This window comes from Bos taurus, chromosome 8, assembly GCF_002263795.3.
Source record: "Bos taurus isolate L1 Dominette 01449 registration number 42190680 breed Hereford chromosome 8, ARS-UCD2.0, whole genome shotgun sequence".
NCBI classification, from domain to species: Eukaryota; Metazoa; Chordata; class Mammalia; order Artiodactyla; family Bovidae; genus Bos; species Bos taurus.
In genome coordinates, this window is record NC_037335.1 from 41,850,446 (window position 1) to 41,878,281 (window position 27,836).

The following is a 27,836-nucleotide window of genomic DNA, read 5'->3' on the forward strand; positions in this document are numbered from 1 at the left end:
TGGGTTGCCATTTCCTTCTCCAATGCATGAAAGTGAAAAGTGAAAGTGAAGTCACTCAGTCGTGTCCGACTCTTAGTGACCTCATGGACGGCAGCCTACCAGGCTCCTCCGTCCATGGGATTTTCCAGGCAAGAGTACTGGAGTGGGGTGCCATTGCCTTTTCTGACAGGGCTTCCTAGTTCCTGGTTCCGTTTAATTCCCTGCATTGTGCAGGGTGGGGGCAGTGTGGGGGGACAGCTCAGCCACCTGGTTGCAGCACAGTGGGTTTTCTGTCCAGGTTCCAAGAAGATTCTCCCTTTACACCTGTGGTGCCTACCTAGGAATGCTGCCATGCAGAGCTCCAGGAGAACTGGAAGCACCAAATGAGTTAAGAAGCTTTTGGTTTGCAAAGCTTTGGGGGATTACAGGATTGTGGCCTTGTAGTCTATTTCCAGCCATGACAGTTAAGTTTCCAGTTCAGTATTATACTTTCATAAAGGGAACAGGGTGAGCTCGAAATCGTCGACACCCAAGGTCCTTTTAATGCTTAGGCTAAGCTAAAGCCAATGATGCCTCAAAAAAAAAAAAAAAATAAGTTATAAGTTGAAGCACTAGGCATTCTCTAGTTCAGGGTCTATTTGCTCAGAAAGGTGAAAAGTCAGAATAAATGGGATTTTTAGTGGGTTCTTCAAAGTCACGGGGTTCACGGGAATGCTTCTGCAGCACTGAGGTGGTTGAAGTCAGGGGAAAGGCTATGACAGCAGGGAACCTGGGTGTTCTGTCTCTGTTTCAACCAGTATTTCTTTTCAACATTGAAATTTTGTGTAAGAATTTGGAAGGGTCCTACAGTTTTAAGAAATCAAACAGCTGGACTAGACCTGGGTCTCCTTTCAGCTCTAATACTTAGGGTGAATACCCCTGCCTCTGGGCCAGGGGGTTGGAAGTCACTTGAACCTAGTCATCCATAAGGCTGTTGACATTTGTAATGACTGAATGCCCAGAAACACTGACGATTCCCTTGGTTATGTCACACGGTTGATAACAGACTCGACAAACGGGAGCCTTGCTTATTACCTTAAATAGGTAACGTTGTTACCCAGATATGCTGGCATTTCACTGGCTCCAAGAAACTCAGGGGTTTTCATGCATTTAACAGGCAGCCTGCTATTGTTGTCTAATTGTCCCTGCAAGGGTTAATATGGAAGAGCAGTACATAAGCTTTGGGAAAAAAAAAACTGTATAGATCTTACAGTAAATGCCAAGCCTTCCAAATGGGCCAGAGTTCTCTGCAGGGCTCCGAGTGGCACCTTTGCAGGAGCAGTCCAAAAGAAATGCCCACAACAAAGAGATGTTTCTGTGTCAGGCTCAGACAAGAACTTCACTCTGTACAGAGGGGCTGCGGCTGCCGCACTGCTGGAACTAGCAGGGCCACATGTTCCCATCTCTCACAGGCCTCCCGTTGCTGAGCACATGGTGTTATCATCTCCTGGGATTTCTTCAGTCCATTTGTTTTGGCACTTCTGGGGCCGCCAAGGGCATTTATTTTTAGTTGAGCTCACTTCTACCGCTTGCCACTTGAACGCCAATCTTTCTATTCTTAGGCTAAAACTCATTTTAGGACAAGTAGCTTTCCAAGTCAGCAAAGAAGTTTTCCTCCAGGGTTAGTAAGAAGAACTGAGAAAGAGGGTCTGAACTGTGTTTTGGCCTTTAAGTCAGTCTCTGAGAATCAGGAAGTGAACTCGCTCAGTCGTGTCTGACTCTTTGCGACCCCGTGGACTGTAGCCCAGCAGGCTCCTCCATCCATAGGATTCTCCAGGCAAGAATACTGGAGTGGGTTGCCATTTCCAACACTGTGAAATAATTAGGTTAATCCTTCTGATTCACTCAGTCCTACAGTTCAATTGTCAGTTTCCCTGTTTACAGTGGATTGAGATGATCTTGAGAATCATGGATAAATAACTTAATTTTTTTTTTTTTTTTTTTTACTGTTAGCCAAACACTACTCTAAGACCTCACTCTTTCCGTTGATTTAGCTCTCCAATACTACACTGTCAAAACTACCATTCCCCTTTTACACATCAGGGAAGCTGTTTAGAAAAGGGAAGGACAGTACTTGCCAAGATCACCTTGGGCAGAACTAGAATTTGAACTTGGGTAGTCTGGCTCCAGATACCATGTGACTGAGCATGCATACCAAAGAGCGCACCTGACCGGGACCACTTCCTTCCAGAATATTCTGCTGACTTGTGATCTGGATAGTAGCGTCAGTTTAAATTAATCCAGAATGAGGTAGTATCACTTGTCAGGCTGACCCTGTCCTAACACAGCCTTATAGTTGAGACAGAGCCCTCGCTTCTTTCCCTATTTTGATTAAAAAAAAAAATGCTGCCTCAGTATCTCCAGGTCTTTTCCTAGAGAACCACAGTGCTTGGATTTCTGGTCTAGAATGAGCAAAGGCCCTCCTGATACATTTGGGAAGTTATTCATTTTGTGGGTGGGAAAAGTCAGTGTTTCTCAAGGTCAAGTTGGTATCAGAAGACTGCAGAGGACTTGTTAAAACAGCATGCGCCCCCACACCAGAGATTCTGGTTTAGGAGGTCTAGTGTGGGGCCTGAGTTTGCATTTCTGTTGAGTTCCCAGAGGATGTTGATGCTGCTGGTTCCTGACCACACTTTGAAACCACTGCGGGAAGGTCAGGAGGCTAAGATTCTACCCACGAGCCAGTGACTACTTCGACCACTTCGTTCTCAGTGTTGTACTCTACAGTACCCACCCCATAAGCCCTTATGCACATCACTAGGTGGGCATACATGACAACAGTCAATCTAACAGCAGACATTATGATGTCATCCCTGACGTAAAGCCTTTATGCTATTAGGTAAAGTCTACCCAGATACCATGAAGGCATGTGCAATGAAGAGGTTCTTCTAAAAATCCATCTTCCCCTCCTCCTGTGCCCCATCTCTGATTGACCCACTGCTTACTCTAAATCAGTAGTTCAATAAGGAGCCCAGATCCTTCTCCCCTGGTATTCTGCCATCAAGCCCTAGGTGTGTCCAGGCTCTCGCCTAATCTAAATTGATCTCCTGTTCCTCTGCCTCCAGGCTGCCATGCTTTCTCTTCATATCAAAATGGTGAATCAGGCAGCCGAGGAAGGCCTGGAATGCCAGGGATGGGATCACTGGCAGGCTTCTCCATGGCTCTAGGATTGAGTCTGGTTCCCTATCCATTTTCCCCAGCTTTTCCATCTTGCTTACCACCCCACTCAAATGTCATCCTTGAATGATATCTACAAGTCTTTTGTTGACCAACTTGGGGGTGGTTTGGCTGCTTTCTCATCATCTCCTGTGCCTGTCACATAGCTCTCACATACTGGGATGTACTCACCTACCTGTTTCCATCTCTACGTATGGAGATCCCTCAAGGCAGGGCCTGCAAGGTGTCTTTGTATCTTGGGAACTGGTGCCTGACATCGAAAGATTCTTTAGGCACTAGTGGGTATTCCCTGACACATCTGCTGATTTATTAGTTCACTAATGAAACTGGTCTGAACTACAGACTTCTCCCCCTACCCACAGCATTCTTTCCAGGTTTTCTGAGCTTGAAACCAAGTGTGAGCAGTTGTTTTACTAGTTAGAATACTCTGAAAGACTCTTAGATTTCAAAGGCCACAGTTCCCTACAAGAATACTTTCACTTCATTTTCATGATACTTAATCATGCAGCATCAGCAGAATGAATGTGTCAGTGTAGGTACACCAGCCTCATTTCCATGTGAGCAGAGAGGTTCCAACACAGCGTGCAGGGAAAGTTAGCAGCAGCGCACTGTTAGAAATTTCAGGGATTTTTATCTCTGACAGATTTTAGCATTCTTTAGTAATGCTGGCAGGCATACACTGTCAGTGGAGTCCTATCACCTTTGTAGGATCATCTGCAGGGATGGAATGAGAGTCTAAGTTTTTGGTAGTTTCTGAGAAATTTCATAAGCTGTGGCCCACATGATGTGTGGGACCTCCAGCAATTCTCAGCTGTTACCTGCCTCTTTTATGATTAAGTCTTAACCACTGGGTCTGCTTGCTCCCATCCAGAGCTTCTATCCAGGCTGTCTTTGGATCACGAATTTCCTGGTTTGACTTCCCCACTAATGAAAGAGGAGCCCAACTCCCTGGTCATTGTGTCCCCTATGTCTGGTGCTATATGGCATATGGTGGGCACTCAATAAATGGAGGTCATGTGGTTTTGAGCAGATGGACAAAGAAGGCTGGCATCAATCTACCCCTACTTAGTGAATCTACAGATCAGTTAATAACTCAGACCTTGGTAAGGTGTCTTAAGAAAACTAAAGATGAGAGGCGGTCTATAAAACAGAAACCGTATTTACTCATGGTATCTGGGGGAAGAATTATAACATGAAGTATTTAATTTCCAAATGTCTATCACCAAGGTTTTTATCATCTCCCTTGCTTGGCAAATTGCAGGTCCCACCATATACCCCACCCCACTCGCTACCACAGTCACCACATCAAAATATATAAAGGCAACCGGGCAGTAACGCCAACTCAGATGACCCAAGTGGGTGGCAAGGTCAACCACTCTAGCCAGTGGTCCTATCTTACAGTTCTGTCCCCAAAGTTATCTCTTTAAATACAGGGCCATGAATACCCTTTCCCTGCTCCACCTACCCATGTAGCATTTTTAAAGTACAAAGTGGGCAAAGGCTCTCTAAGCAAAGCGTAAGCCATTTCTAGCCACATCTCTGTATTTACTCTCACAGCATCCAGCAGGCATTCTCTTATTAATTTAGAGTCCACAATTAGCCAACAGGCCCAAACTTTTTCAGGAAACTTCACATGAAGAGGAAAGTGTGCTAACTTTATGGTATCACCATAAAGTGATTTCATTTACTCCCTGCAGTGCATCTAGTCTATCTAAGCATCATAATGTATCTAACAGTATCTAATACCATCAGTGAAAGTGAAGTCACTCGGTCGTGCCCAACTCTTTGCAACCCCATGTCCATGGGATTCTCCAGGCAACAATACTGGAGTGGGTTGCCATTTCCTTCTTCAGAGGATCTTCCCGACACAGGGATCGAACCCAGGTCTCCTGCATTGTAGGCAGACTCTTCACTGTCTAAGCCACCAAGGGCTCAATACCATCATTAAGCGGTATTAATGATGTTTAGAATTTCTCTTGCAAACCAACAGAAGAACTTAGCGAAGAGACACCAATTTAGACTGAAATAATGCACAGAGTGAAACTGAGATAATTTTCAGTTACAAAGCCAGATTTTCCCAGAACTAAGTCATTCTCTGCCTTTTGTTGTTTGTTTAGCGACTAAGTCATGTTTGACTCTTTGCAACCCCATGGACAGTAGCCTGCCAGGCTCTTCTGTCCATGGGATTTCCCAGACAAGAATATGGGAGTGGGTTGCAGTTTCCTTCTCCAGGGGTTCTCTGCCTTTAAGTCCTATGAAAAGCTATCAATTTCCAGATTTCCTAGCCAGACAACTCTTTAGATGGGTCACACAACTACCCTGGACCATTTACTTCTGCTCATCAGGTACATCTCATCCATCACCTCTGCCTAACATATTCTTGGACTCTTTGTCATGAAAGCAGTCTCTGTGCTGTGACCTAAGCACAGACAGGAACAAACTAAGCAATTCAGAGTCTAACCACCTGGACAGCAGCTATATTAGTCCATGCTGAGAAATGTTTCTAAGGCAGGAAGTTTGATCATAAGCTTATGGTCCTTATCATAGTCCTTTAAGGGATTTAATTTGCACAGACTAGTATGTGAAGGTGGTTTTCCAAAGAAAGGTCAGTATCCAAAGTAAATTTAATTATGACTTGAAATTGTACATGTGACTGCCTAAATTTGATCATTACTCCCTCTACTGAGAGGAAAGACTTTATTCACATTCTGTAAGCACTAGAACATGGTCTAAATAGTTAATCTCCATTATTTCTAGACTGTGCTCCACATCTTCTGGTGTCAAGATCAAAACCTGAAGCCATACAGCTGGAGGGCTATGTGTTCCCTTAATCTTACGGCCATGTTCTGCTCTAACAGTTCTTGCTCTTGATCAGTTTGACACTCCTCCTGGAACAGAAGGGGCTTGTGACTATTTTTCACCTCTTCTAGAATTGTAACAAAATTACTCAAGTGAAATGGAGTTTACGGTTATCCGATTTTTAAAAAGGCAGAAGCACTTCTTTTGAGCATGTAGGTGGCTAATTAAAATATGCAGTATGGTTATACTGATGTCCTGATATTTGGCAGCTCTACTGAACTTGGCCTTTTATATACATGCTTTAGGAACCTAGGGACTCAAACAGTTTGAGCAAAGAATCAAAATGACTCAAGGCAGGTAGGCAGGTACATAGCTAGATGTCACGTGAAGTGGGCAGTGGGACGATCTGGGGGACAATGCTGCTCCAGACCGCTGCTGGCTGTCACTGCCAAGGAAAGCTTGACTGGTGACACTCCTTGAAAGAGTCCCTGCTCACATGCTTACTCTAATCTAGTTGAAGACTGTAGTCATTGTCACATCTTCTCTTGGTGCTATCTGGGTAAGTCAGATTTATTTTTCCCCAGCCCTCTGTTCTCCTATCCCTTCAGGCACTTCCAATCTCACCAACCCACTCCCCACAACAGAAGTTCTATCTGCTCTTTTGTTGGTAGCTAGCCCGGGGACGGCGGAGCCTGGTGGGCTACCATCTATGGGGTCTCACAGAGTCGGACATGACTGAAGTGACTAAGCAGCAGCCATATCTGAATAGCTCTCACAAAACCTTGGTTCTCCTAGGCTCTGGCCTTAATGAATATATGGTACTCCAGACCCTAATCTTGATTATCTAAGCTGGAGGAAAATGTCCTACAGCTCCCAGGGTTGGTTGGTTGGTTGGTTTTTTCCCCATATGGGGTATACTCCATTATTTAGCCTAACTTAAGTTCTTTTGCCAACGTCTTTGAGCACACCTCCCTTGTCCTAGAGTATTTTAAACCCGCATCATGAGTATTTTGGGGCAGATTGTAGAAGACCAGGGTCAATAAGTCAGCCCACATGCCTTGGAGCTTTGAACTTCAGACAGGAGCCAATCTGGGTTAGTTCAGGTCAATATCTACCTCAGCCAACCCCAAATTTCCTCCAGTTCAGAAAAGATGTGTCTCCTTTCCTTTGAAGAATTTAAGTTTTGCATGGGCTTCTATTCTCCACTGTTCATGGCTTGTCACGTATTTCATATGTGACCTAGGGAAGCAAAAGGGATGCTCACCTACCTGATACAAGGTGAATATATGGCTTCAACTAACTTACTTTGACAATTTAGGTGAATTCCTAGCATTCTTTAGGATAAGGTTAAACTCCAATGAAAAGTTATTATATCTTAAAAGAATATGAACAGAACACACAGCAAAAATGAATCATCTCTCCCACCTTCCTGGAGCACCATCAGTAGATTCTGGTGTATCTTAATCTTTTGAAATGATATGAAAGGTGTAATGCAAGTCATGGCACTACTCTGAGAAATCGTTTAGGAAGTTAGTATTGCTCATCCATTAATGATTAATGTTAGAGTCTGAAAACTTTCATAAGCAGGGCTTTTCCAAGCTCTGTCTGGATACACATCAGAGGCCATCTTCACTACACACACTCCTTTTTCAAGGAGTCCAGGCAAGTGAAAGAGTTTGAGAGGGCAGTCCGTTGGAGCCTGTCCATTTTTCACGTTCCCTTAAAGATAACATTTCTCAAGCTGCTAAATTACCAGTCCGTGGAGTCACGTGACCAATCTAAACGTGATCCGGCTGCCAGCCAATCGCAGAGTGCAGGCAAGCCCGTCCCAGCTTCTCACGCTCGGGACAGTCAGAACCTAAGGGCAGGGGGGCATTTGGAGACTCAACTCCCCTCTCTCCAACCCCCGCCCCACGTACTGCTTGAGGGACTGCTTGACCACACACTTTAAAGTTCGCTCTCTCTTTAGGAGACTCGTGACTGCAGACTGGCAGGCCTCCCAAGCCACCGGGCGACAGGAGCTAGGGACTCTGGAGTGGGTACTTAGGGCGCGGGCCGTTTTCCGTCCCAACTCCCCAGAGCTGGCGAGCCAGCCCCTTGGTGTGAGGTCGAGATCGCTTCGGGGACCCGCCAGGATTTTCACCAAATCCTCTCAGAAGGGCTTGCTGTAGCCTGCCTGGGAAAGTTGCGCGGCCGCAAGTGGGAGCGTGGTTGAGGACAGGGCTCCAGGCCCAGTGCGGTAGACCCTGGGGACCCGACAGCAGTACCCCCACCCCCTGCAAACCACAGTCGTACACCAGCTCTCCCAGCTCCCGCGCTATTCCCTCTGATCTATTGTTTAGAATGAGGACTAATTACAGTCGCCAGATTAGGACTCGATTCCTCTCGAGGAAATCTCACCGGGAACGAGGCTCAGCAAACTAACCTGATTAAGTCTCCGTTCCACTCCCCTCCCCCGTTCAGCTCTCCTGGAGACCTGAGAGGTTTACGATTGCGGCCCGAAGAGTGGAAAGGGGGAGAGGGGAGAAACATCTAGAGGGGAGTCCTATTTCAAGCCTCACTCGTCCTCCAACCCTCACTCCAGAGGCGGCCCGGTGCCTGGGGAGTCGCAGTCCGGGTGCGCAAGCTGTGCACTTCTCGCCGCTCGCCGGAGACTCTCGGCCGCAGCCCACCGAACGTACGCCCCTTCACCGCCGCTGGGAACTCCAGCTCGGGTCGGCACCCGGCGCCCCGCGTCCCCAGAGGCGCCCTCCCTCATCCGCCGCCCACTCCCAACCTCCCTGGAAGTCGGAGGAGCGTGCCCGGGGCTGCAGCGCACGTCTCGGCCCACCCGGCCCTCTGCCTCCTTCCTAACACTCCGCCTGGCAGAGGAGATACAACCATTGTTCAATGGCTTAGAAGCCCGCATCACCCATCCCCGGCCCAGCGGAGTGAAAAACGAGACAGAGCAGAGGCTTGAGCAGAAAGAGCGGAAGGGAATGAAGAGTAGTTCGGGAAAGGCGTTAGGACACCCCAAACCCCACTGTCCCCCCACCCCCCCACACCAGCCCGGCACCAAAGAGCCGCGGTGCTGACACCTCAGAGGCGCCACCAGGGTGGGGAGGGAGAGAGAGAAGGCGACAAGAGCGGAGAGGCGCCTCCTAGGAGGGGGGTGGGGGGAGGTGGGCAAAAGGAGACCCGCGCCTTGGGGCCCCCTGGCGCCCCGGCTGGGTCCCGGCAGCCCGCTGAGGGGCGCGTCCTCACTCACCGGCTCCGGTGGCGCCGCTCTCCCGGGGCGCCCAGCACAGCAATAGCAGCAGCCAGAGCGCCCAGCGCGCGGACGTGCCCATGGTGCCCGCCTGGATGGTGCCGCCGCCGCCGCCGCCGCCGCCGCCGCTCGCTCCGCACAACAAGTTACCAGCCCTTCGGAAAGGAGGAAGGAGGTGGGGGCGGGGAGGGAGGAGGGGAAGGGGGAGGAGGGGAAGGAGTTCGAAAGGGGGGGAAAGGGAGCAGGGAAGAAGAGGGCACCCCCTCCTCTACAACTTGCACGATCTCCGCCCCCCCTCACCAGCCAACCCACCCGCCTACCCACCTCCCCGGGCTGCAGCGGCAGTGCGAGCCGAGCCCGCGGGCAGAAAATAATGCAGGCGCTGCAGAAGAGCGGAGGGAAGAGGAGGGGAGAAAGGGAGAGGGGGTGGGGAGCCGAGAGCGGAGAAGACAGAAGAGAGCGGAGCCGGCCGCGGAGAACCCACACTGGCGGCGGCTGGAGCGCGGGGTGAGGAGCGAGGAGGGGGCAGGAGGGGGAGTGGTCAGCGGGGAAGGGGGGGCGGGCACGGCGGCCTCAGCCCTCCTCCCCCTCGACGCGCTCCTCTTATAAGCTCCCGGCCGGCAGGTGCCTGCTCCGGGGGTGTGTGTGAGTTTGCGTGCGGGTGTGAGCGTAAGTGGCCGTGGCCGCGGCCGCCGCTGCCACCCGGACTGCTCCCGGGGCCCGGCTGCTCCGCGCGTCCGCCGGGAGCTCACGGGGGCCCGGGGCGGCCGCTGGTTGGCTCGCGCACCGCCCGCGCCTCCAATCCCCGGTGCCTGCCCTAATTTCCTGATCCATGGAACCTGCCGCCGCAGCTGTGCGCTCCCTACAGTCGTTACTGTACCTTCCCGGCAGCCGCCAACAGTAAATGCAGCAGCAGCAGTTAGCACTGATGCAACTACTGAGGCTGTTGCCACCGCCTTCTCACTAACGGAGCTTACAGCCCGGGGAGGGGGACTTGCAGCTTCCAGGGGCAACAAGCATCTCTCTATACCACCCTCTCCTGCTCCCCAAAGAGAGGCTGGTACTAGGAGGCTGGTAGGTAGCTTCTTCCTGGGGTCTCCTCTCCATTTCAAAGTGATGAAGAGGAGTGGATCTAAACGTTTGGGATACTCTGGTGCGGGGTTGGGGCCGCTTGTCTCAGTTGAACGCTGAGATGCCATTTTTGCTTGAAAAAAAAAAAAAATTCAATGTGTCTTTAAGTGGGAGCGTGTGTGTAAGGAGAGTGCTTGTGGTTGTGGTTTGTCCTCTGTAATAGAGTGGGACTAAAATAACCCAGCCTGGGATGAGGAGGAGAGCTGCACGCTAGTACAGCTCTCCATTCTCCCATCAACGATTATAGTTAATTGCTAATTGCACAAATAATAGTTGGAAGGCCTGTAATTAAAAGCTTAATCTTTTCTTGTTTGGGGGAGGGGAAACCCGTAGGTTTATTCTTCTTGATATAGTTTGCAACATTCAATTACAAGGCTTACGGAAAGAAAAAAGGAAGCAAAGCAAGACTTCTGTAAAGGATTGAATCCTGTTTTGTGTCTGGCAATACTGGCTTTTTTTGTGTACTTTGGTTTTCTTGCTCAATTTCCCCTGCTTGTCCCTATCTAATCAGCCCGAGAGGACACACGGAGCTATTTCACCTTCTTAAATAAAGGGTATGTATACATATATATGTGTGTGTGTATGTATGTGTATACATACATACATATGTATATATATATTCAAATTTATTTGGGGCTGTGCTGGGTCTTCTTTGCCGCACAGCGGTTTTTTCTCTAGTTGTGGTCGTGGGCTTCTCCTCGCGCTGCCTTCTTTTGTGGAGCAGGGGCTCTAGGGCACACTGGCGTTAGTAGTTGAGGCACACCGGTTTAGTTGTCCCCCGCCCCGCCCCGCCCATGTGGAATCTTCCCAGACCAGGGATTCAACTGGTGTCTTCTGCATTGGCAGGCGGCTTCTTTACCTCTGGACCACCAGGGAAGCCCTGAGTTTATATATATTTTTAAAAGTTTTGATCTCCAGTGACTCAAACTCTGCCCATTTCAGTAGGACCAGCTCTGACTATTCTGTTGATATGAGAAGTAGAGGGGTCCTGCCTCGCTGCATTCCTCTTGTCTTGGTGCTCCAGGGGATTTGTCAAGGCTAACATTAGATGGGATATTTATTAGAAACTTACTGTATCCAGGGGATGGAGAGGAAAATTCCAGGTCAGAGTATACTTTACTGGGACCAGAGGATACCCAGATTGTGACTGGTCAGCATGAAGGGGCTTAACTCTATGTATCGGAAGAGACTTACACACAGTTCATTCTGAACTCTATTTTGCTCACCCTTGGTTATACATTTGATACAAACTGCAGCAGCCACACTTGTGTTGCCTGTGAAATTGAGCTGAACTCTGCTTTATGCCATTAGTAGTAAAGATGCATGCAAGGCATTAAGGGGTGATGGTAAAAGAGGCGTGTGGCAATTCCAATAATCTCAGGGTTCTGAAAGACCATGTGATAGTGAGCTACGTCACTGACAGGAGAGAAAAGGTGGTAGAGGGGATGCATGGAAGAAATATGAAAAGGTACAACGTTAACATAGTTATGCGGCTTTTAATATTTTATTAATACTCAGAGCTAAATATATATACTATAAGATGAACACTGCTGCTGCTGCTGCTAAGTCTTTTCAGTTGTGTCCGACTTTGTGCGACCCCATAGATGGCAGCCCACCAGGCTCCCCCATCCCAGGCAAGAATACTGGAGTGGGTTGCCATTTCCTTCTCCAATGCATGAAAGTGAAAAGTGAAACTGAAGTCGCTCAGTTGTGAACACTAATATGGTATAATAAGATTTACCTCTGACAAATACGTTATACTTTCTATATCTCCAAAAGATATAAACAAACTGTTGGTGAACTTAGCTGCGGCTCTATGTGCAATCCTGCGGCTCTCTTGTTGAATCCAAAGGAAGCATAACTTTCACTGGATGTGTCACTTGAGCAAATCTCAGTACCTCACTGTGCCTGCCTTCTGACCTACAAACGGAACACAAAACCAGCTCACATAAAGTCAGAGTGCTCTGTGGCCTCATGGGCCAGCTCTCTGCAAAGTGCTGATTACTGGAAGGATGGGTTGTAAGGAAGAGTGAATTTGATGAACATAGAAAGTAACCAAATAACCAGAGATGAATTTTTCATGAGTGAAGACAGGTATAGTTGAGCTAGATAGGCTCAGGGAGGTTGATGCTGCTGGATTCAGAGCCTTCAGGTAAATGCACAGGCAACCCCATTCCTGCAATCCACCATATTCATTCATTTGTTGAAGCAACACGCACTGAGCATCCCTGGGTAGCAGGTACTGTGCTAGGCAGTGGGTATGCAGAGATGCTTCTTGGGTGAAGCTCAGGATCTGGTGGGGAGGCAAAGAAACTGCCATGATTGTAATACCCTATGCATAGCACACGCTTAGGCTTCAAGGTGTTGTAAGGTTAAAAGGAGAGAGTAGCTAATATGACTGGCATAGAAGGGAATCAGAAAAGGCTTTCCAGAGCACTTGTCTCTGAGCTGAAATCATATTTTTACCAAACAATTCCAGTTTTCTTTACTAATGGTCACATGATAGGATTGTACTTTCTGGCTCCCATAGAGTTAGGTGGGGCTGAAAGACCACTTTTGGCCAGTTTTTTGTGAGCAGAAGTTCTAAAGTGCCACTTCTGGCCTGGAGCATTTGATGGGACTTGCATGAGACCTTCTCTTTTGATCTGCATGCTGACCAGAAGTGCTCAAGAAGTGGCTGCTCCATGAGCCTGGTCTCTGAATGACTAGATTGAGTAGTTCTCTGCTGTCTGCATGTCTCTGGCCATGGTCATATAGAGTAGAGGTCAGTAAATGGCCAGTGACCCGTTTTTGGATGACCTTTGAATAAGAATGGTTTTTACATTTTAACAAAGAGTTATACAAAAAAATGTAGAAGAAAATGTATAGCATATATATTTAGCTCTGAGTATTAATAAAATATTAAAATGCAAGAGATTGCACATTGCTCCCAAAGTGTTAAAATATTTACCATCTGAGTCTTTTGAGAAAAAACTGGCTACCTCCTGACACCGAGTGAGAAGTAAACCTTTGTTGTCTTTATTTAGTGAGCTTTTCTTACCTCAGCACGACCTCTTGTTAGCTTGAGTGGTACTCTGGGTGAAGGAAGACCCTGGTGCATGGAGGGAACAAAGGCAAAGAACATCAAGTGCTGAAGGAAATTCAAGGGCTTCTGAATAGTTCCATGTTGGGGGGCCAGTTGGCTAACAGCGAGAAGTAAGGCTAAGGAAGAAAGGCAGGGACTGGATTATGAAAATGTGTATGTAATGCCAACACTTTTTTTTTTTTTTTGCCTTAAAAGTATCTTTTTATTTATAAAAATGTATTTGTTTGGGCTGTACCGGGTCTTAGTTGTGGTGTGTGGAATCTTTAGTATGAGGCATGTAGGATCTAGTTCCCTGACCAGAGATTGAACCCTGATCCCTACATTGGGAGCACAGAGTCTTAACCACTGGACCACTAGGGTAGTTCCCCCAAAATCTCTCTTTTTTTTTTTTTTCCAATTAAAGTGTAGTTGATTTTGGAGAAGGAAATGGCAGCCCAATCCAGTATTCTTGCCTAGGAAATCCTATGGACAGAGGAGTGTGGTGGGCTACAGTCCATGTCACAAAGAGTTGGACACAACTGAGTGACTGAGCACACACACATAGTTATTATAATGCTGTTTTAGTTTTAGGTTTACAGCAAAGTGATTCAGTTATACATATATATATGTGAATACATGGATATTCTTTTTCAGATTCTTTTCCATTATAAGTTGTTATAAGATATAAATTAAATATAGTTCTCTGTGCTGTATTATAGGCCCTTGCACATCTATTTTTTTATATAGCAATGCATATCTATTCATTCCACACTCCTGATTTACTTATGCCCTTTACTTATGCCCCAGCCCCTTTCATGCCAACATTTTTGACTTGACCCTGTAGGCCATGGTGAGGACTTGGGATGGATTTTTTTTTTTCCCCATTTAAAAAAAAAAAAAATTCTTTAAGTTATACAATTTACTGTGGAGCAATTATAAAATATACAGAAAAACTACTTTTAAAATATACTTTCAGTACCCAGAGATACTGTTAACATGTCTATTTCTTTTCTTTTAAAAACATTTTTAGTTATATCCTCAGGTCACAGGATTGTATTGACATTATTATAATTGGTTCAATTGTGCTTGTTTTTACTTGTTGATTTTACTTTTGCAAAACCAAAGACCAGTATTTGTGAGCCCAGTACTGCCTCCAAGAAATAGAATATTGACAGTAACAGACATCTATCCAGGTATGTCCCCATCTCATAAGCCTTCTCCCTGGAGTGAAACCACTATCGTGATAGGTTGTGATGCGATTCTGGACATTCAGTGTGTTTTAGAAAGTTCACTCTGGTGTGAAGTGGTCTGTTGAGTGACTCCTTTGGGAAGCAGGGTAGAATAAGACTAGAGGAAGAACAGTTAGAGGCTCTGGTAGTAAGGGAAGACACTGAGAAAAGACAAGAAAAAGCTATTACTTGCAGTCAGAAATACTTGCATAATTCTTTCATGCGATTCACACCCCCCTCCCCAGTTCTCTGAATGTAGCTTTTAGAACAGTATTTTCCAGGCATGATCAATCCATAAGAATCCCTGGCAATGTGTGTTAAATGTGTAGATTCTCAGGCCCCTCTCTCGGAGACCCTGACTCCATAGATCCAGTATGGAGCCCAAGAAGCTGCATGTGTAACCTTGCTCCAGGCGACTCTTAGGATCAGCAATGATTAAGAAACCTTCCTAGAGAGTGTCTTCTTCAATGCAAGTCTTAACTGCCAAGTAGTTTTACCTCTCTCACACCTGTATGTATACTGCTACTGCTACTGCTAAGTCGCTTCAGTCATGTCCGACTCTGCGCGACCCCAGAGACGGCAGCCCACCAGGCTCCCCCGTCCCTGGGATCCTCCAGGCAAGAACACCTGTATGTATAGATTTGACCAGTTTTCCCATGGATGGTGGGTTAGGGCCAACAGGCAATGGGAAGGTTAGTGTTGGGTTTTTCTTTTACTTCAAACCCTGGAAACTAATAAATACAGGTCATCTTCAAGCCCTCTTGCTAGACTGAAGCCCTGATTACTGTGTTTTCTACCTCATAGCCTCACCATAGGAAGTAAGAAGTGAAATGAATTGTCCCTTTTGGAGCATTCTCCTTCTAAAGTATTCTGATGGTAACTTTGCAGACCTCCACCGCGCCATTTTCTAATTGTGTGGAGGCCAGTGAATTAAATGGAACTCACCCCTCTTTAGGCTTCCAGGTAGGATCTGCTGGTTTTAAACCAATGGCTTATAAATTTTAGCTTTCGTGAGAGTCACCCAGAGGACTGGTTAAAACACGAATTGCTAGGCTCCATCCCAGAATTTGTGATTCAGCCTGTCTGGGGTAGAGCCAGAGCATTAGCCTTTCTAAAAAGTCCCCTAGTAATATGTCACTGGTCAGAACCATCACTCGAAATCCATCAGCATAACTGCCCTCTTCAGCTGCTGCTAAGTCACTTCAGTCCTGTTCGACTCTGTGCGACCCCATAGACGGTAGCCCACCAGGCTTCCCCGTCCCTGGGATTCTCCAGTCAAGAACACTGGAGTGGGTTGCCATTTCCTTCTTCAATGCATGAAAGTGAAAAGTGAAAGTGAAGTCGCTCAGTTGTGTCCGACCCTCAGCGACCCCATGGACTGCAGCCTACCAGGCTCCTCTGTCCATGGGATTTTCCAGGCAAGAGTACTGGAGCGCGTTGCCATTGCCTTCTCTGCCCTCTTCAGCTACTGTTATCAATTCAAGGGCCTCAAGGAGTCATCCTCTAGCCTTCTGGCCACTCTGATTGGATGCTTCAGCCCTAAACACGTTACTCTAGGCAATCCAGTTATAATGAAGCTCAGGATTTTTGCTTGATTAGAGAGGCACTCTTTTTTTTTTCCTTTTTACCAACTTATTTTCTTAAACCTTTCCCCAATATTGTTATTTCTGTTATTTTTAACTTTTATTTTATATTACAACATAGTTGATTAACAATGTTGTGTTAGTTTCAGGTATATAGCAAAGTGATTCAGTTATTCATGTACATATATCTATTCTCTTTCAAATTCTTTTCCCTTTAGGTTATTACAGAATATTAAGCAGAGTTCCCTGTGCTATACAGTAGGTTCTTGTTGGTTATCTGTTCTAAATAAAGCAATGTGTACATGTCAATCCTAAACTCCCAATCTATCCATCCCCCTCACCCTTCCCTCTAGTAACCACAAGTTCATTCTCTAAGTCTGTGAGTCTGTTTCTGTCTTGTTAAAAGTTCATTTGTATCATTTTTTAAAAGATTCTACGTGTAAGTGATATCATATGATATTTGTCTTTTTCTGTCTAGTTACTTCACTTAGTACGATAATCTGTAGGTCTGTCCCTGTTGCTGCAAATGGAATTATTTCATTTTTAATGGCTGGGTAATATTCCATTGGATATACATGTTCCAGGTTTTCTTCATCCATTTATTTGTTGATGCACATTTAAGTTGCTTCCATGTCTCAGCTATTGTAAATAGTGCTGTAATGAACACTAGGGTGCATGTAATCTTTTTCAGATATATGCCCAGGAAGTAGGATTGCTGGGTCATACAGTAGCTCTGCTGCTGCTGCTGCTAAGTCGCTTCAGTCGTGTCCGACTCTGTGCGACTCCATAGACGGCAGCCCACCAGGCTCCCCCGTCCCTGGGATTCTCCAGGCAAGAACACTGGAGTGGGTTGCCATTGCCTTCTCATGGTAGCTCTATTGTTAGTTTTTTAAGGATCCTCTATACTATTCCATATTGGGTGTACCAATTTACATTCCCACCAACAGTATAGGATGGTTCCCTTTTCTCCACACTCTCTCCAGCACTTACTGTTTGTAGAGTTTTTGATGATGGTCATTCTGACTGGTGTGCAGAGATATTTCATTGTAGTTTTGATTTGCACTTGTCTTATAATTAGTGATATTGAGAATCTTTTCATGTGCCTCTTGGCCACCTGTATGTCTTCTTTGGAGAAATGTGTTTCTAGGCCTTCTGCCCATTTTTTGATTGGGTTATTTGTTTTTTTGACACAGCCACATGAACTGTTTGTAAATTTAGGGTACTAATCCCTTGTTGATTGCATCTTTGCAAATATTTTCTCCCATTCTGTGGGTTGTCTTTTCATTTTGTTTATGGTTTCCTTTGCTGTACAAAAGCTTTTGTGTGTAATAAAGTCCCATTGGTTTATTTTTTTTTTCTATTTCCATTACTCTAGAGATGGCTCAAAAAAAATATTGCTATAATTTATGTCAGAGTGTCCTGCCTATGTTTTCCTCTAAGAGTTTTATAGTATTTGATCTAACATTAATGTCTTTAACCCATTTTGAGTTTATTTTTGTGTATGGTGTTAAAGAATTTTTAATCTCATTTTTTACATGTAGCTCTCTAGTTTTTCCAGCACCATTTATTGAAGAGACTTGTCTTTTCTCCATTGTATAGTTTTGCCTCATTGTTGTAGATAAATTGACCATAGGCGTGTGGGTTTATTTCTGGGCTTTCTATCCTATTCCATGGATCTATATTTCTGTTTTTGTGTCAGTACCTTACTATTTTGGTAACTGTAATTTTGTAGCATAGTCTGAAGTCGGTGAACCTGATTCCTCCACCTCCATTTTTCTTTCTTAAGACTGCTTTGGATATTTGGGCTCTTTTGTGTTTTTCATACAAATTTTAATATATTTTTTTTGTTCTAGATCTGGAAAAATGCCCAGACTTGATAGGGGTAACTTGATAGGGGTTGCATTTAATCTGTAGATTGCCTTGGGTAGTATAGTCATTTTGACAGTATTGACTCTTTTAGTCAAGAACATGGTATATCTTTCCATCTGTTTGTGTCATCTTTGATTTCTTTCATAACCACCTTATTGTTTTCAGAGTACTGATCTTTTGCTTCCTTAGGTAGGTTTATTCCTAGACATTTTATTCTTTTTGATGCAATGGTAAATGGGTTTTTTCCCTTAATTTCTCTTTCTGATACCTAATTTTTCTTTTCTTTTCTTTTTTTAATTTTTTTTTTATTTTACTTTTTAACTTTACAGTATTGTATTGGTTTTGTCATATATCAACATGAATCTGCCACAGGTATACATGTGTTCCCAATCTTGAACCCTCCTCCCTCCCCGTACCATCCCTCTGGATCATCCCAGTGCACCAGCCCCAAGCATCCAGTACCATGCATTGAACCTGGACTGGCGACTCGTTTCATATATGATATTATACATGTTTCAATGCCATTCTCCCAAATCATCCCACCCTCTCCCTCTCCCACAGAGTCCAAAAGACTGTTCTATACATCAGTGTCTCTTTTGCTGTCTCATATACAGGGTTATTGTTACCATCTTTCTAAATTCCATATATATGCGTTAGTATACTATATTGGTGTTTTTATTTCTGGCTTACTTCACTCTGTATAATAGGCTCCAGTTTCATCCACCTCATTAGAACTGAGTCAAATGTATTCTTTTTAATGGCTGAGTAATACTCCATTGTGTTTATGTACCACCGCTTTCTTATCCATTCATCTGCTGATGGACATCTAGGTTGCTTCCATGTCCTGGCTATTATAAACAGTGCTGCGATGAACACTGGGGTACACGTGTCTCTTTCAATTCTGGTTTCCTTGGTGTGTATGCCCAGCAGTGGGATTGCTGGGTCATAACGCAGTTCTATTTCCAGTTTTTTAAGGAATCTCCACACTGTTCTCCATAGTGGCTGTACTAGTTTGCCTTCCCACCAACAGTGTAAGAGGGTTCCCTTTTCTCCACACCCTCTCCAGCATTTATTGCTTGTAGACTTTTGGATCGCAGCCATTCTGACTGGTGTGAAATGGTACCTCATAGTGGTTTTGATTTGCATTTCTCTGATAATGAGTGATGTTGAGCATCTTTTCATGTGTTTGTTAGCCATCTGTATGTCTTCTTTGGAGGAATGTCTATTTAGTTCTTTGGCCCATTTTTTGATTGGGTCATTTATTTTTCTGGAATTGAGCTGTAGGAGTTGCTTGTATATTTTTGAGATTAGTTGTTTGTCAGTTACTTCATTTGCTATTATTTTCTCCCATTCTGAAGGCTGTCTTTTCACCTTGCTTATAGTTTCCTTTGTTGTGCAGAACCTTTTAAGTTTAATTATGTCCCATTTGTTTATTTTTGCTTTTATTTCCAATATTCTGGGAGGTGGTTCATAGAGGATCCTGCTGTGATGTATGTTAGAGAGTGTTTTGCCTATGCTCTCCTCTAGGAGTTTTATAGTTTCTGGTCTTACATTTAGATCTTTAATCCATTTTGAGTTTATTTTTGTGTATGGTGTTAGAAAGTGTTCTAGTTTCATTCTTTTACAAGTGGTTGACCAGTTTTCCCAGCACCACTAGTTAAAGAGATTGTCTTTAATCCATTGTATATTCTTGCCTCCTTTGTCAAAGATAAGGTGTCCATAGGTGCATGGATTTATCTCTGGGCTTTCTATTTTGTTCCATTGATCTATATTTCTGTCTTTGTGCCAGTACCATACTGTCTCAATGACTGTGGCTTTGTAGTAGAGCCTGAAGTCAGGCAGGTTGATTCCTCCAGTTCCATTCTTCTTTCTCAAGATAGCTTTGGCTATTCAAGGTTTTTTGTATTTCCCTACAAATTGTGAAATTATTTGTTCTAGCTCTGTGAAGAGTACCGTTGGTAGCTTGATAGGGATTGCATTGAATCTATAAATTGCTTTGAGTAGTATACTCATTTTCACTGTACTGATTCTTCCGGTCCATGAACATGGTATATTTCTCCATCTATTAGTGTTCTTTGATTTCTTTCACCAGTGTTTTATAGTTTTCTATATATAGGTCTTTAGTTTCTTTAGGTAGATATATTCCTAAGTATTTTATTCTTTTCATTGCAATGCTGAATGGAATTTTTTCCTTAATTTCTCTTTCTATTTTCTCATTATTAGTGTATAGGAATGCAAGGGAATTCTGTGTGTTGATTTTATATCCTGCAACTTTACTATATTCATTGATTAGTTCTAGTAATTTTCTGTTGAAGTCTTTAGGGTTTTCTATGTAGAGGATCATGTCATCTGCAAACAGTGAGAGTTTTACTTCTTCTTTTCCAATTTGGATTCCTTTTATTTCTTTTTCTGCTCTGATTGCTGTGGCCAAAACTTCCAAAACTGTGTTGAATAGTAATGGTGAAAGTGGGCATCCTTGTCTTGTTCCTGACTTCAGGGGAAATGCTTTCAATTTTTCACCATTGAGGATAATGTTTGCTGTGGGTTTGTCATATATAGCTTTTATTATGTTGGGGTATGTTCCTTCTATTCCTGCTTTCTGGAGAGTTTTTATCATAAATGGATGTTGAATTTTGTTAAAGGCTTTCTCTGCATCTACTGAGATAATCATATGGTTTTTATTTTTCAATTTGTTAATGTGGTGTATTACATTGATTGATTTGCAGATACTGAAGAATCCTTGCATCCCTGGGATAAAGCCCACTTGGTCATGGTGTATGATCTTTTTAATGTGTTGTTGGATACTGATTGCTAGAATTTTGTTAAGGATTTTGCATCTACGTTCATCAGTGATATTGGCCTGTAGTTTTCTTTATCTGTGGCATCTTTGTCAGGTTTTGTTATTAGGGTGATGGTGGCCTCATAGAATGAGTTTGGAAGTTTACCTTCGTCTGCAATTTTCTGGAGGAGTTTGAGCAGGATAGGTGTTAGCTCTTCTCTAAATTTTTGGTAGAATTCAGCTGTGAAACCGTCTGGACCTGGGCTTTTGTTTGCTGGAAGATTTCTGATTACAGTTCAATTTCTGTGCTTGTGATGGGTCTGTTAAGATTTTCTATTTCTTCCTGGTCGAGTTTTGGAAAGTTGTACTTTTCTAAGAATTTGTCCATTTCTTCCACGTTGTCCATTTTATTGGCATATAATTGCTGATAGTAGTCTCTTATGATCCTTTGTATTTCTGTGTTGTCTGTTGTGATCTCTCCATTTTCATTTCTAATTTTATTGATTTAATTTTTCTCCCTTTGTTTCCTGATGAGTCTGGCTAATGGTTTGTCAATTTTATTTATCCTTTCAAAGAACCAGCTTTTGGCTTTGTTGATTTTTGCTATGGTCTCTTTTGTTTCTTTTGCATTTATTTCTGCCCTAATTTTTAAGATTTCTTTCCTTCTACCAACCCTGGGGTTCTTCATTTCTTCCTTTTCTAGTTGCTTTAGGTGTAGAGTTAGGTTATTTATTTGACTTTTTTCTTGTTTCTTGAGGTATGCCTGTATTGATGTGAACTTTCCCCTTAGGACTGCTTTTACAGTGTCCCACAGGTTTGGGGTTGTTGTGTTTTCATTTTCTTTCATTTCTATGCAAATTTTTATTTCTTCTGTGATTTGCTGGTTATTCAGCAGCATGTTGTTCAGCCTCCATATGTTGGAATTTTTAATACTTTTTTTCCCTGTAATTGAGATCTAATCTTACCGAATTATGGTCAGAAAAGATGCTTGGAATGATTTCAGTTTTTTTGAATTTACCAAGGCCAGATTTATGGCCCAGCATGTGATCTATCCTGGAGAAGGTTCCGTGTGCATGTGAGAAAAAGGTGAAATTCATTGTTTTGGGGTGAAATGTCCTATAGATATCAATTAGGTCTAACTGGTCTATTGTATCATTTAAAGTTTGTGTTTCCTTGTTAATTTTCTGTTTAGTTGATCTATCCATAGGTGTGAGTGGGGTATTAAAGTCTCCCACTATTATTGTGTTATTGTTAATTTCCCCTTTCATACTTGTTAGCATTTGTCTCACATATTGTAGTGCTCCTATGTTGGGTGCATATATATTTATAATTGTTATATCTTCTTCTTGGATTGATCCTTTGATCATTATGTAGTGATCTTCTTTGTTTCTTTTCACGGCCTTTGTTTTAAAGTCTATTTTATCTGATATGAGTATTGCTACTCCTGCTTTCTTTTGGTCTCTATTTGCATGGAAAATCTTTTTCCAGCCCTTCACTTTCAGTCTGTATGTGTCCCCTGTTTTGAGGTGGGTCTCTTGTAGACAACATATATAGGGGTGTTGTTTTTGTATCCATTCAGCCAGTCTTTGTCTTTTGGTTGGGGCATTCAACCCATTTACATTTAAGGTAATTATTGATAAGTATGATCCTGTTGCCATTTACTTTATTGTTTTGGGTTTGAATTTATACACCTTTTTTGTGTTTCCTGTCTAGAGAATATCCTTTAGCATTTGTTGGAGAACTGGTTTGGTGGTGCTGAATTCTCTCAGCTTTTGCTTGTCTGTAAAGCTTTTGATTTCTCCTTCATATTTGAATGAGATCCTTGCTGGGTACAGTAATCTGGGCTGTAGGCTATTTTCTTTCATCACTTTAAGTATGTCTTGTCTTTCCCTCCTGGCTTGAAGAGTTTCTATTGAAAGATCGGCTATTATCCTTATGGGAATTCCCTTGTGTGATATTTGTTGTTTTTCCCTTGCTGCTTTTAATATTTGTTCTTTGTGTTTGATCTTTGTTAATTTGATTAATATGTGTCTTGGGGTGTTTTGCCTTGGGTTTATCCTGTTTGGGACTCTCTGGGTTTCTTGGACTTGAGTGATTATTTCCTTCCCCATTTTAGGGAAGTTTTCAACTATTATCTCCTCAAGTATTTTCTCATGGTCTTTCTGTCTTCTTCTTCTGGGACTCCTATGATTCGAATGTTGTTGCATTTAATATTGTCCTGGAGGTCTCTGAGATTGTCCTCATTTCTTTTAATTCGTTTTTCTTTTTTCCTCTCTGATTCATTTATTTCTACCATTCTATCTTCTACTTCACTAATCCTATCTTCTGCCTCTGTTATTCTACTATTTGTTGCCTCCAGAGTGTTTTTGATCTCATTTATTGCATTATTCATTATATATTGACTCTTTTTAATTTCTTCTAGGTCCTTGTTAAACCTTCCTTGCATCTTCTCAGTCCTTGTCTCCAGGCTATTTATCTGTGATTCCATTTTGATTTCAAGATTTTGGATCCTTTTCACCATCATTATTCGGAATTCTTTATCAGATAGATTCCCCATCTCTTCCTCTTTTGTTTGGTTTTGTGGGCATTTATCCTGTTCCTTTACCTGCTGGGTATTCCTCTGTCTCTTCATCTTGTTTATATTGCTGAGTTTGGGGTGTCCTTTCTGTATTCTGGCAGTTTGTGGAGTTCTCTTTATTGTGGAGTTTCCTCGCTGTGTGTGGGTTTGTACAAGTGGCTTGTCAAGGTTTCTTGGTTAGGGAAACTTGTGTCGGTGTTCTGGTGGGTGGAGCTGGATTTCTTCTCTCTGGAGTGCAATGAAGTGTCCAGTAATGAGTTATGCGATGTCTATGGTTTTGTAGTAACTTTGGGCAATCTGTATATTGGAGCTCAGGGCTGTGTTCCTGTGTTGCTGGAGAATTTGCATGGTATGTCTTGCTCTGGAACTTGTTGGCCCTTGTGTGGTGCTTGATTTCAGTGTAGGTATGGAGGCGTTTGATGAGCTCCTGTCAATTAATGTTCCCTGGAGTCAGGAGTTCCCTGGAGTCAGGGTTTGGACTTAAGCCTTCTGCTTCCGGTTTTCAGTCTTATTTTTCCTGTAGTCTCAAAACTTCTCTTTCTATACAGCACCGTTGATAAAACATCTAGGTTAAAGATGAAAAGGTTCTCCACAGTGAGGGACACACAGAGAGGTACACAGAGTTACATGGAGAAGAGAAGAGCGAGGAGGGAATTAGAGGTGACCTGAATGAGATGAGGTGAAATCAATAGAGGAGAAAGCAGGCTAGCTAGTAATCACTTCCTTATGTGCACTCCACAACTGGACCGCTCAGAGATGTTCACGGAGTTATACAGAGAAGAGAAGAGGGAGGAAGGAGACAGAGGTGGCCAGGAGGATAAAAGGGGGGAATGAAAAGGAGAGAGACAGATCCAGCCAGTAATCAGTTCCCTAAGTGTTCTTTACTGTCTGGAACACACAGAAATTCACAGAGTTGGGTAGAGCAGAGAGTGGTTAGGGAGGAGACCCAGGTGACCTGGTGGAGCAAATGGAGAGTCCAAAGGGGGAGAGAGCAGTCAAGCCAGTAATCTCGCTCCCAAGTAAAAATGGGTACTGAAGATTGGGTTCTTAAAGGTACAAAATTGATAACAAATACCAGAAATCAAAAATTAAAAATCTAGAGTAGAGTTTGGAATTTCAAAAATACAATGTTAAAGAAAAGAAGAAGAAAAATAAAGAGAAAAAAAAAGTCACAAAAATTAAAAAAAAAATAGGTACAAAATTGATAACAAATACCAAAAAGCAAAAATTAAAAATCTAGAGTAGAGTTTGGAATTTCAGAAATACAATGTTAAAGAAAAGAAGAAAAAGAAAGAGTGAAAAAAAAGTCACAAAAATTATATATATAAAAAATATAGGTATGAAATTGATGACAAATACCAAAAAGCAAAAATTAAAAATCTAGAGTAGAGTTTGGAATTTCAAAAATACAATGTTAAAGAAAAGAAGAGAAAAAAGAGAGAGAGAAAAAAAAAACAAAGTCACAAAAATTATAAAAAATATATATATGAAGTTTGCTTTTAAAAAAATAGGGTCTTTTTTTTTTTTTTTTGCAAAGTAATAGCGGAGAAGGCAATGGCACCCCACTCCAGTACTCTTGCCTGAAAAATCCCATGGATGGAGGAGCCTGGTGGGCTGCAGTCCATGGGGTCGCTAAGAGTCAGACACGACTGAGCTACTTCACTTTCACTTTTCACTTTCATGCATCGGAGAAGGAAATGGCAACCCACTCCATGTTCTTGCCTGGAGAATCCCAGGGACGGGGGAGCCTGGTGGGCTGCCATCTATGGGGTCACACAGAGTCGGACATGACTGAGGTGACTTAGCAGTAGTAGCAGTAGGTTATAGAAGTGAAAATTAAAAGATTAATAGAGGACTTAAATTTTTTTTTTTAAAATTAAAAAAAAAAAGAATGATCGTAAAAATAGTAAAAATATATCTAGGACTTTCTCTGGTGTTGTTTTGGGTATTGTGGGGTCAGTTCATTTTTGGCTGGTTCCTTGGTCCAGCTTATATCTCTCAAGATCTATAGGCCCCTCCCTATGTAGTCGGTACTAATGACAGGGTTCTACTCTATTGCACCTGTCGCTTCCAAGGTGGTTCCCTCTGTTTTAGCTTCTTCTGTTTGCTGGTCTCTTCAGTGTCTGATTTCTGCCCTGACACAAAGCAGGGTGGGTGGGGGTGGGGAGGTAGACACTTTTTTTTTTTTTTTTTAGGCTCACTTGTTCAGTCGTGCTGTGGGGAGGGAGGGACGCTGCAAACAAATAACACTGGCGTGTGCTCGCAGTGCCTCAGCCGCAGTGGGCGTGCCCCCGCTCACGGCATGTGTACCCTCCCTGCCCACACTGCTCAGGCTCTAGGTTGCTCTGCTGGGAACCATCCGAGGCCGGCCCTGGGCTGCTTGCACCTCCCAGGTCTAAGCTGCTCAGGTTCAGGCACTCGGGTAGTCCTCAGAGGCGCGGACTCAGTTGCGCCTGCATTTTGTGCCCTTCCCAGGTCTGAGCAGCTCAGGTGATGAGATGTTTGGCGAGCGCGGTCGCTGTGACTTATCGCCTCCCTGCCGCTTGGTTTTCTGGGTGTACAACCAGCGCACCGTCTCAGGCAGATGTTGACCGTCCAGAACCCCAAGAAGTCTTAGTTAGCAAAGAAGCCTGCTTACAGTTTTGTAGATAATGTCTCTCTGGGGCTGCGATTGCCCTCTTCCGGCTCTGGCTGCCTGTCACCGGAGGGGGTTGGTCTGTAGCCGGCTATCTTTGTTCAGTCCTTTGTTCCCTGCGCTGGCCTGGCGGTGTCTTAGGTTAGGGCTGGCTTTTTGCGTAGTAGTTATCCCACAGTCTGGTTTGCCAGCCCAAGTTAGTTCGCTCAGATAGCGCTCGGGGCATTCAGGCCAGATCCTTACTCTAAGCGATACAGCCCGCGCCTCCCTGCCCAGCCCCCACTTGCTAGTGGTGGGTGCAGGTGTCTGCGATGCTTCTCCGCTGGGGGAGTTACCGTTGGACTCGTAATATGTGGGTTTTAATTGTTTATTTATTTTTCCTCCCTGTTATGTTGCCCTCTGTGCTTCGAAGGCTTGGCACAGAATTGGCAGTGAGAGTGTTTCCTGGTGTTTGGAAACTTCTCTCTTTTTAAGACTCCCTTCCCAGGACGGAGCTCCGTCCCTCCCTCTTTTGTCTCTTTTTTTGTCTTTTATATTTTTTCCTACCTCCTTTTGAAGACAATGGGCTGCTTTTCTGGGTGCCTGATGTCCTCTGCCGGCTTTCAGAAGTTGTTTTGTGGAATTTACTTGGCGTTTAAATGTTCTTTTGATGAATTTGTGGGAGAGAAAGTGGTCTCCCCATCCTATTCCTCTGCCATCTTAGCTCCTCCCCCCGCTAATTTTTAGTGTATAGAAATGCGACAGAGTTCTATGTATTAATTTTGTATTCTGCAACTTTACCAAATTCATTGATGAGCTTCAGTAGGTTTCTAGAAGCATCTTTAAGATTTTGATGAGAGAGTTGGACCATAAAGAAGGCTGAGCGCCAAAGAATTGATGCTTTAAAATTGTGCTGCTGAAGAAGACGTTTGAGAGTCCCTTGGACTGCAAGGAGATCAAACCAGTCAATCCTAAAGGAAATCAACCCTGAGTACCCTTTGGAAGGATTGATGCTAAAGCTGAAGCTCCAATACTTTGGCCATCTTACGCAAACAGCTGACTCATTGGAAGAGACCTTGATGGTGGGAAAGACTGAAGGCAAAAGGAGAAGGGGGCAGTAGAGGACGAGATAGTTAGATGGCATCACTGACTCAGTGGACATGAATTTGAGCTACTCTGGGAGACAGCGAAGGCCAGGGAGGCCTGGCATGCTCAGTCCATGGCGTTGCCAAAAGTTGGTCATGATTTGGCAACTAAACAACAACATCAGCAGCAATATACAGTATCATGTCATCTGCAAACAGTGACAATTTTATTTCTTTTCCAATTTGGATAAATTTTATTTCTTTTTCTTCTCTAATTGCTGAGGCTAGGGCTTCCAAAACTATGTTGAATAAAAGTGGCAAGAGTGGACATCCTTGTCTTGTTCCTGATCTTAGAGGAAATGCTTTCAACTTTTCACCATTGACTACGATGTTAGCTGTAGGTTTGTCATGTATTGTCTTTGTTAAGGTATGGTAAGGTATATGCTGAGGTATATTTCCTCTATCAAAAGGAACTCTTTTATAAGCAATGGACATTAAACCAGTAGCCATTGTGCCACTGTAGCCATTGTGCCACTGTGAAGAAGCCAATTGGAAGAACAACTGACTCATGGAGAAGACGAAGCTGAGAGCATCAGGGGAACAGCACCCAAACTGGAGCTGGAGCCCAGGTGTGGTTCTCTTGAAAGCTTTCATTCTGTAGGG

At 43.8% G+C, this 27,836-nt stretch overlaps 1 protein-coding gene and 1 long non-coding RNA gene across 15 annotated transcripts in view; one reads left to right on the forward strand and one right to left on the reverse strand.

Annotated features, from left to right (window-relative positions):
- The window catches only part of VLDLR (very low density lipoprotein receptor), a 35,830-nt gene extending 25,854 nt beyond the window's left edge, over positions 1-9,976 (reverse strand). For 3 of the 4 annotated variants that reach the window (NM_001434843.1, NM_001434844.1, NM_174489.3), the window contains exon 1: positions 9,242-9,976. In NM_001434843.1, coding sequence (NP_001421772.1) covers positions 9,242-9,323 — 82 coding nt within the window. In that variant the 5' untranslated portion in view covers positions 9,324-9,976. The remainder of the gene's footprint in view (positions 1-9,241) is intronic. The other variant, NM_001434842.1, reaches the window with a different exon arrangement.
- LOC132345950 (uncharacterized) overlaps positions 1-27,836 on the forward strand; it is a 287,030-nt gene that overhangs the window by 73,216 nt on the left and 185,978 nt on the right. The gene's annotated exons all lie outside the window — the stretch shown is intronic.